Source organism: Gadus macrocephalus, chromosome 15 (assembly GCF_031168955.1).
Source record: "Gadus macrocephalus chromosome 15, ASM3116895v1".
NCBI lineage: Eukaryota > Metazoa > Chordata > Actinopteri > Gadiformes > Gadidae > Gadus > Gadus macrocephalus.
The window spans coordinates 12822025-12832024 of NC_082396.1; the positions used below are offsets into that span (position 1 = coordinate 12822025).

At 47.3% G+C, this 10000-nt stretch overlaps 2 protein-coding genes and 1 long non-coding RNA gene across 4 annotated transcripts in view; 2 read left to right on the plus strand and 1 right to left on the minus strand.

Annotated features, from left to right (window-relative positions):
• Positions 1–6672: 6672 nt before the first annotated feature.
• prop1 (PROP paired-like homeobox 1) lies at positions 6673–9017 on the plus strand. The gene is made up of 2 exons (XM_060072646.1): positions 6673–8052; positions 8362–9017. Exons 1-2 carry the CDS (start codon positions 7789–7791, stop codon positions 8758–8760), a joined length of 663 nt encoding a protein of 220 aa, XP_059928629.1. The 5' UTR covers positions 6673–7788; the 3' UTR covers positions 8761–9017.
• Positions 9018–9373: 356 nt separating this feature from the next.
• Positions 9374–10000, plus strand: part of LOC132472852 (uncharacterized) — a 749-nt gene continuing 122 nt past the window's right edge. Inside the window, exons 1-2 of the long non-coding RNA XR_009529196.1 lie at positions 9374–9901; positions 9940–10000. The exon at positions 9940–10000 is cut by the window's right edge and continues 122 nt beyond it. This is a non-coding gene — a long non-coding RNA (uncharacterized LOC132472852). The remainder of the gene's footprint in view (positions 9902–9939) is intronic.
• mcfd2 (multiple coagulation factor deficiency 2, ER cargo receptor complex subunit) overlaps positions 9947–10000 on the minus strand; it is a 2254-nt gene continuing 2200 nt past the window's right edge. For both annotated transcript variants that reach the window (XM_060072647.1, XM_060072649.1), the window contains one exon: positions 9947–10000. This exon is cut by the window's right edge and continues 147 nt beyond it. The gene's annotated coding sequence lies outside the window, so the exon portion shown is untranslated.

The window sequence follows — 10000 nt, forward strand, 5'->3', positions numbered from 1 at the left end:
GGAGGGGTAGGGAGGGAGGGATACGGGCTGGAAAGAGGACACCATCATGGGAGTCTGGACGGGGGGAAAGGCACGCAGACAGCCAGCCCAAGCGAGGCAACCAGGCCTGCCAGGCCAACAGCTAAACCTTGAACACCCCCACCACCACCACCGTACCCCACCATTATCCTCCACGCCTGCCTCAACCCCATCCAACCACACCCGCCCCCCCCTGGAACCCCCACCATGACTGGCCCCTGACCGACAGCAGCACCACGGTCCCCCATGTTGGTGGTTCTGGGCATGCAGTCACACGCCCGCTCCATAGTGAGCCGCCCCAGCCTCGGCACCTCTGCTTTCCTCTTACTCATGCGTTCTCTCCAAATGTGTTTTTCCATCCAATCACGCAAAACGATTTCGGAAGAAGGCAGCCCCTCATGGACTCGCTTCCCGTAGCAACGCCCGCACCCTGTGTGGGTGAGGGCCGCTTTCTTCCGAGATCATCGTCATCATCCTGTTTGGTGTTTCGTCCCGTCAGCGTAGAAGACGACCTGCTGGGTCTTGGACGTCATGACGACTGTAGAACATTCAGTCACATTCAAGGATCTGGGGGGGGGGGGGGGGGGGGGGGGGGGGGGGGGGGGGGGGGGGGCTTAGTCTTGATAGGCAAAATGTTACACCCCTGTCACACGTATGATTGCCAAATGGGCATACACACTCACACACATACAACACACACACCCTCGCTCACACACACACCTACCACCAAACACATGCGAGCACGCACACACACACCGCAAACACGCTTGCATACACTCTCTCTTGTACACACAACACAAGAGACCAATAATGGAATGGTTATTACTGGTTTAGCCTTTACTCATTCCGAAACTATGTACCTCGTTGAGCCCTACAATACTACTATTATTACAGCAATTACCATTGTTATTATTATGGTTTGGATTCCCTGGCGCCCCTCAGCGTTGCGATGGAGCGGCGAGAAGGGGGGAGCATTGTGAGGGAAAGCAGAAGGGAACACAGGAAGCCCAGGTGAGAGGAGAGAGGCATCCTCTTTATGACAATAAACACGTGGCAGACTCCGCTGAGATGCACACGACCTAGAGCCATGCTCCCCCATCCCACTCTCTCGATCGCCCTCGCACACACACACACACACACACACACACACACACACACACACAACCGGTGGCCGGTAGGCCGCCGGTGTGTGTGTGCGTGTGTGTGTGTGCGTATCTTTGTGTGTGTTGTGCATGTGTGCATGTGTTTGTGTGTGTGGGTGTGGGTGTGCATGCATGTGCGTGTGTGTGTGTGTGTGTATGTGGGTAGGGTGGGGGTGGTGTTAGTGGGGTTGGATTACATTCCTTCCATTGGGGCTGACTGTCTGCCAGCCAGGTCACTCCAGTTCAGTCCCGGGAAATTAGGGGGGGATTGTGTGAAGCGGTAGAGAAGGGGAGGGGGGGAGAGCATTTTCTCTGTACTTGACGACACCACGCCAACACTCGGATCCGTGTGTGTGTGTGTGTGTGTGTGTGTGTGTGTGTGTGGGTGAAGGGGGTGCACGTACGTGCCTGCATGTCATATCATCTGACCCAGGGCCGCCAGTGCGGTATGACTTGCATGCTGACTTGTAGGCGAAGACAGTACATGGAAGTGATGTGTGTGTGTGTCTGTATATGTGTGTGTGTGTGTGTGTGTGTGTGTGTGTGTGTGTGTGTGTGTGTGTGTGTGTGTGTGTGTGTGTGTGGGTGTGTGTGTCTGTGTGTGTATGCTTGCGCACTTGCTGTTATGTATATTTGTGCAAGGTACACCACACATGCCTGCGCTTTAAATATGAGTAGTGTGTGGTTGTGTAACTGTGTGTGTGTGTGTGTGTGTGTGTGTGTGTGTGTGCGTGTGCGTGTGTGTGTGTGTCGGGGGGGGGGGGGGGGGGGGGATGTCCTGGACAAAGATGGAGACAAAAATAATGGACTACTAAGCTTTATAGCCCATATGGCCAGGTTTACCCAAGTGGTGCTTCTTTCTACTTGTCGTTTGAGCTAGAATCACCAAAGCAACTCTCTCAGGTGGAGGTCAAAGTGCGTGTATCAGTGCTTTGAGAATCGTGACCAGCCTGTGAAAGCATGAATCCCTAGATAGCTGTGTACACTCACACACACCACACACAACAAGATCAACAGCATGGCAAAGCTCTACTGCTCTGGAGTAATCCACAACTGTCCTTTCCCAATTTGAAACAATCCCTGTGGTTAAAAAGTCGAAATTCTGAAGCTTGTACATCATTGCATTGTGGAACCGCAAATCCCCAAAAGTTTCTCATCAAAGTGAAAGGCAGAGGATCAATGTTTCTGGAACAAATCATTCTTTTTGGGGTTGGCTAAGCTGTTTAACGGTTTGCTTATCCGAACATGCTGTTCTAAATATTACTGCTGCAAATCGGTACAATAGAGATGACCCTTTGAAGTCTTCTCGATAAGGTGTCCCATGACCAGATCCACTAGTATTTGTTTACACTCTGACTTTGGCAGAAAAGCCAAAAAGCCAAAGTCATTCAAAATAAATAGTGCCAGTATCAGCTTCCCTGCCTGCCCGACTTCCCAGCACAGCCCACTGTTTAGCGGAAAAATAATAAAATAAAACATGAGAAAATATAATAGCTTAGTTTTCGTTCACTTGGGCGATTTGGTATCTGGTTTTCCTGAGATCGGTGGTGTGGGCAGACAGTCCTCTTGGATCGGTGGAAAGATATCCAGGACCTCATGTATGAGAATTGGGTCAAATATTTGGCCTGTAAGCCTACGTTGACTTTATACTGTAGGCCTACCCCATGTTGAGAAGACCTATTCTGTTGAAGCTAAAGAAAATAACTGCTGGTCAACTCTTTCAACTTAAAAAACGATGCAACATTTGTATAATTCTTCTGGTATCTCGTTTCTGGTTAATGCTAGAAATGTGTCAAGTTGTCAAGGCCTATAACGAAGATTAAGTAAATTTTCTTCTGCAGTGGCACTGAAATATGTTTTTCTTTTTCATTCAGACAAGACAGATGCATGCTGGGATTGTGTAACAGCCATAGCACAACAAACTTTGAGCACCATGTGTCCTTCGAATCCTACTCTTGCATGCAGAGAAATACAATCAATTCACATTCAAATATGATACATATTATATAATCATATATATTAAAAATATTAACACCACTTTATCATGATAGACTCTATTATGTTCGTTCTCGACAGTAAGACAGCCATGCGTATGCAGACAGACTCCCCAGGGAAGGGAAAAGGAGAGAGACGGAGAAAGAAAGAAAGACGTACACACACACACACACACACACACACACACACACACACACACACACACACACACACACACACACACACACACACACACACACACACACACACACACACACACACACACACACACACACACCATGGAGAGAGAAAGAAAAGCAGACACTAGCCAAGAGACGGACTGGACAACAGCCACACTGGGGTAGGGGGGTGAGGTAGAGGGTAAGAGCAGAAGCCGTGGTGTTGGTTTGAGGTGGGGAGGAGGAGGTGTGGGGGGGGGGGTGTTCCTGGCGGAGGGTGTTGGTGTTTGAGACGGCGATCATGGGATGTGAATCTGGGATGCGTGGAGGACTTGGCAGGCGGGGCTGGGAAGTCTAGCTCCCTGGAGTTTAGCCTCCGCAGCCAACATGACAACGTGAATCAAATGATTGCATACTTTGCATTGAGAGCAAAGAGAGAGAGAATACTTCTATCTGTGATGCATGATTACAATCATGGGTGGTGAGTAGGTGGGGGGAGGAATCATTGGTTTGTTCATCTTAAATAAATATTATTTTCTGGAACTAGGAGATGCGTACCACAAACGCACGCACGCACGCACGCACGCACGCACGCACACACGCACGCACACACACACACACACACACACACACACACACACACACACACACACACACACACACACACACACACACACACACACACACACACACACACACACACACACACACACACACACACACACACACACACACACTTCAATGACGTTAGTGGTTACTTGAAATTCAGTTTTGGTCAAATATAGTTGATGTTGATGCATAATGGAGTTACAATGTAAGCTGTACAGAAGAAGGGAAGTAGAACACAATGTTACAGATACACAAACAAAAAATATCCTCGTCCAGATGTGTGGACGTCCAACTAAAGATGAGATTGAGCAATATCTTGCTAGTTGTTTCTCGTTTCATTTCAGAGAAGGCCAGGATTCTGAGACCTCTAGTGGCCATCGGCCTCCATGCAGCAGGCCGGGCCTTTTAAACAGGGAGAGCCTAAGGTAGTGGCAGTCTTAACCAGAGGATGATCTGTAATCTCTTGGTTTGGTTATATTGACCCCTTCTCAACTGAAACCTGAGAACACGAGAACTAGATTTAAATATTAATTGTGGTTTATTGGAATACCTTTTTGATTGACTTCCTCTGAGACTTTCAGTTTGAAGAACTTCAAGGCTTTTCTGCATTTTCAGTGCTTTGAAGGATAACTTAAGGTTTTTCAAAAACCTGGACCATCTTTGTTTTTCATAATTTTGGGTCTGAGTGACTAATATGGACAACAATTTTGCTATTGACAGAGAGCGCTTGAGCTAGCAGCCTAGGTTCAATGCAACCCTTATGGTCAATCCTCTTACCATGCTTGTCTTTTACCAATAACAGGCTCAGACTTGTTATTATAAGTCTTAATGGAACAGTGTGGAAAGAATCACAACAGAGAAATAAAACATTTTTAAAGCGTTTACCTTTTGCTTGATCTGGTCTGTTTGTTGTTGTGTCCAACCAAGTCTTGCTCAAGGAGAATTCTCGTTCTGAAATCTCTCCCTCTGAAGAGTTGAGTTATTGCAGTAAATGTCCCTGTTGTCGTTAGAATCTGAACCTACCTTCACCCAAATCGTTTCGATAAAACTAAGCTTAACTTTCTCTAGTCCTACAAAACAAACTCTTGCTGCACAACCTTCTCCCAGATACAACTCACTCAGAGTGATACTTGGCCTTGAGCAAGACTCGGTCGGACGCATTAACAAACAGACCGGATCATGCATAAGGTGAAACACAAGGTTAACTCTGTAGGGATCCTTTCCATAATGCTCTCAGACACTTATAATGACAATCTGAGCCAGTCAGTGGCAAATACGAGCCCTTTTAGAGGACAAACACTGACCGGGCGCTATTGCCCCTCAGGGTTACATCAGTTAGTTGGTTTTGCCATCACATTGGGTTCTACAAAACAACTACACTTTAGTCATGTCTAGAACATCTATGTCCATCCTGTGTAAAAGACAACTAGAAGATTACCTGCAGCAGGTACAGCAGCAGCATGCACACACAGACACAGACACAGACACAGACACAGACACAGACACACACAAACACACACACACACACACACACACACACACACACACACACACACACACACACACACACACACACACACACACACACACACACACACTTACAAACAATTAACTGTCCACCCATTTGGACGGGTCCTGCCAGCCTGGGTCATTGCCGGCAGCAGCCGGCTCAGGGGAGCAGCTGGGCAGGGCAGTGAAGGCCCTCCTGTCCCATGCTGTGGGTGACTCACCGCTGACTGGGGTCAGGGTCACCGTTTGGCTCAGAGCCTGGTGGATGACCGTCCGTCTCCAACAGTCAGGGAATTCCGTTGGCAACCATGGCAACCGGCTTTGGATCGTTTGCTATGCTGAAGAGAAAAGGCATGCAGACTGAAGATGTAAATGTTGGGTGCAACGTCTACTCCTACACATTCTGAAGCAATTTTTACTTGAATGGTCCTAACTGTAGGACTTTTAGTATGAAAAGGTCTATGAGTATTCGTTTTATAAAAAATATTATTTCATGCTATTATTCTCCGTTTTTAAATGATAAATGATTCTGTATGACATGCTGATAAATACTAGGAAACCACCAGGTCCACTTAAGTGGCACATTTAAAGCTGTTGAGCTACCAACTGGTTAATACTTCGAGGGTCAAAAGTCAAGCTGATGAATAAGTAGGACTTTTACCTTCCATGCTTAATTATATTGTATAAATCACGTACTTAAATGCGTTCTGTTGAGTAAAATATTTAATGGCCTTTTACTTTCACCAAAGGTCTATTTTCTGAAGGGAAAAGAGGGAAAACTTTCACTTGAGTATAGGAAATGACTCACCAAGCAAGTTCAACAGGGTTATATTGCAGCAGTGAGACCATATAAAATAAGGTGGGTATTTGCAGGAGACCTGGCTTGCACTCTGAGTTTCACAATGGAGGACACATGAGGACGCGAGCCTGGGTCGGCACAGGGGCAACTCTGCCGTTCTCAGAATGCAGTCCAGGTTTGAAGTCTGTGTGACGGTACAGAATGGTTTATACTGCTCCCCGGTGGCTGTACAGTCAACTGCACCCCACACAATCTAATTGATCTATTATCTAACCTACGGCCTATTAGACAATACAGCGGGTATTACATTGTCCGGTATTTAGTATCGTTTAATTGCAGTTAATACATTTGTGATTGATGATGATTTGTTCGTTTTTTCTGAATTGTAGCACTACAATTCAGAGTCAGGGACAATGTTTAGAAGTAATGGAGCTTAAACGCACATGGACACAAGCCCACACACACACACACACACACACACACACACACACACACACACACACACACACACACACACACACACACACACACACACACACACACACACACACACACACACACACACACACACACACAACCTATAGGTGAAGTCACCTGTTGAATGGGGTGGGGGAAATGGTGTTGGCATGTGATGTCATAGCCGTGAAGAAGAAAAGCCACCACCTGGCCCCCATTGGAGCATTGAAGGCAGCAGTGTGGAGTGTCCTCAGCAGAGAGAAGACCTCCAGAGTCCAGACATGGCCCAGGTGCTGAAGCCAACCGGAGGCAGCATGGTCTCAAGAAGCCACCCGGAGTGTGGAGACGTGTACTCGGACCTGGCCACGGTGAGCTCCACTGCGGGTGAGTCCACTCTGTTCCATGGATATGGCGTGTGTCTCTGTTGTCGGCTGGATCTATGGATGGATGGTTCTATAGGGGTTAATGCAGGAGTCTCATCCAACTGTAAGCAACAGATGACCCGCTGATGGATTTTGAATCCTTTATTCTTTTGATACACTTTGTCTAAATTCGCTGATGCAAATATTCACTTGTTAACGTGTAAAAGGAATCCAAACCTAATCTATGTTCGAGTGTCGCAAATTCAACACTTCAAACCTCATTATATGTTGAGTTATTAGTAGAAACAGGCCATTTTCAATGGGCCGTTTGTTCCCTCCAACCACAGTAATGTGGCTGCACTGCCCTCTCTCCATGGACCAATCTGATAAATGAGTCTGTGTTTTGGCTATTGTGGCACTAATCTGCCTCAAATCCCCCTCCAGTGTCCACTTGGCCGCTTCTCTGACAGCTGAAGGCCTCTGGCGTCTCGGGTTGCCAGGTGGGACTGGGAACCACACAAGGTGGATCCCCCTTTTCAGAACACCACCATCAGTGAAAGTTGATTGTGACAGTGAATCGGGTTTAAGAGTTAAGACCACCTATGTTCGTGTCTATGGGGTCGAGCTGGGAAACACTGAGGTGGACCGTACAGGCCTAAGAAATAGGAGCCAGGAGAGAGTTTAGTTCCCACAATACGTGCGCGCGCGCGCGCGCGTGTGTGTGTGTACAAGTGAAGACTATGGCATCTGGTCATGACCACCCACAACCACCCCTGACTCTCTTCCCTTTGTCCTCCTCAGATATCGGAGAGGTCCGCGGTGGCATGGGATTTGGGCGCCGGGGGCGCGACTTCCTGTCCCCGGCGCGGCGCCGCCACCGCACCAGCTTCAGCCACAAGCAGCTGGAGCAGCTGGAGGTGGCGTTCGCTCAGAACCACTACCCCGACATCTACTGCCGGGAGGAGCTGGCCCGCCTCACCAAGCTCAACGAGGCCCGCATTCAGGTGGGCCAGGGGCATGTTATATATAAACATATCATGATGGGCCGCTCTGCCAACATGTCAGACCAGGGAGTTTGGGATTCATTGACTTATTGGGTTAGAGGGTGGCTGGGTTTTGGCGATATGGTGGTTAATTGAGTAATTGGTGCAATCTCAGGTCCTTTTAGTTTGTGAGTTTGTGGGCAAATACTAGTTGTCAACAATAAAAAAAAGTGGTTGGTGAAGATGGTCATTTGTAGAAATCCTCTTTAACATTTATACACAGCTGTAAACATCATTTTTCCTTTACTTACGTGGAAAATCCCTCAGCAGGTTTGGTTTCAGAACAGACGAGCCAAACAACGGAAGCAGGAGCGAGCGTCCAAGAAGGCGCTTCCGGTGGGTGTCCTGCCGGGACCCGGGGCCCTGCTCAGCAGCATGTGCATGCCTGCTTCAGGTATCAGCCGGCAGTTCTACCCCCAGTCCCTGCCGCACATCCACCGGTTCAGCTCTATGCTGCCCTCTGGTGGTTATGCGCACCACCCAGGCGCCGTCCCTGGCCAGTGTCCCTGCCCTGCTGTGGTGCAGCCCCAGCCCCCGGGACCCCCTCGCCAGCACGAGGAATGGTACGGGCCCCTCAGGACCATAGGGGGCCCGCCCGCTAACCTGGGCACACCTGTGTTTTCCCTGGCCTCCATGTCATGTCTTGATTCTGCCTCTTCCTGGAACTAAAATTACTAGTGAGGAAAATATGTTTTTTTACTAAGAGGCCTATGCAAAGAAGTTATGATGTTAATGTAATGCACATTAACCAACCACATATATCATACATATTGATTATGTTTTCTCATTTCCTGGGACTTTCTGGGTTTGTTCATTTATTTGAATGATTGTGAAAGGCGTGATAGGCTTAATGCCTAATATCGTTTTTATATACAGTAAATGCATTATCTTCTCTGAATTGTCTATGGCTTCCACATCCTATGGGTTAGAATACGTATAAAAAATCAAAGATTAATAAAATACACAGGTGCTTTTGATTTCAAATGTATTTTAATACATTCTGCTGCTTCTCTGCTAACATAAACATTTACATGTATAGACGTGTATTCAAAATAACCTGCCTTCAAAAAGACCATTAACACTGAGTGACAAAAATATTACATTTATAGCATATACTTTTGTTTTTTGTAAAAATAAGAATGGACCAAGACCATTTTTCCCATCGATCGATCCCACTAATCTCTTTTTGGTGGTTGAGGTGAAAACCGGCGTTTGAAACACGCAAAACAAAACCCAAACCAACTGAAGACTTAAATTTTCCTCAAACAATCGGAATGCTCTGCCCTGATGGCTCAAAGTAGACGACAGAGGGCAACACAGGTCTCCATCGGGGGAGTTTTGTGACCACACAGGGAGGGAAGCGGGGTAGTCATAGTAACAGTATGAGAGGTACCGGGAATGGGGAGGGGCTGTTTGAAAGTAAAGTTGTGCGGCGGAGGCCAATGTTGGAGCAGAAACAGAAGAGAAAAACAACCTCAAAAGCCATTTTCATAAACATGTAGCCACAATTCTTCTGATCACGCTCAGGCCTCCAGGGTGACATGAAAAATAAATTAGTATATATTCAAGAGATTTCAATAAAAGGCCACATGGTCATTTGAAAATGCACAAGCAGCAGCAGATGAATTGCCTTTGCAACATACAGGTACAATTAAGTGCTCCATCTTTCATATTGACCGTCTGCAGAACTGGATCATAAAGAAGGGGATGTTTATGACTATCGACTGCAGTGGAATTGCAAAGTTCAATTCTGGTCATGTATTCCCCCCACCCCATCCCATAGCCATGGTGCCATGGTACCCTGGGGGTGGTTGTTTGACAGAGAGAGAGAGAGAGAGAGAGAGAGAGAGAGAGAGAGAGAGAGAGAGAGACAGCGAGAGAGGAAGAGAGGGTGTCTGGGGTCGTCTGT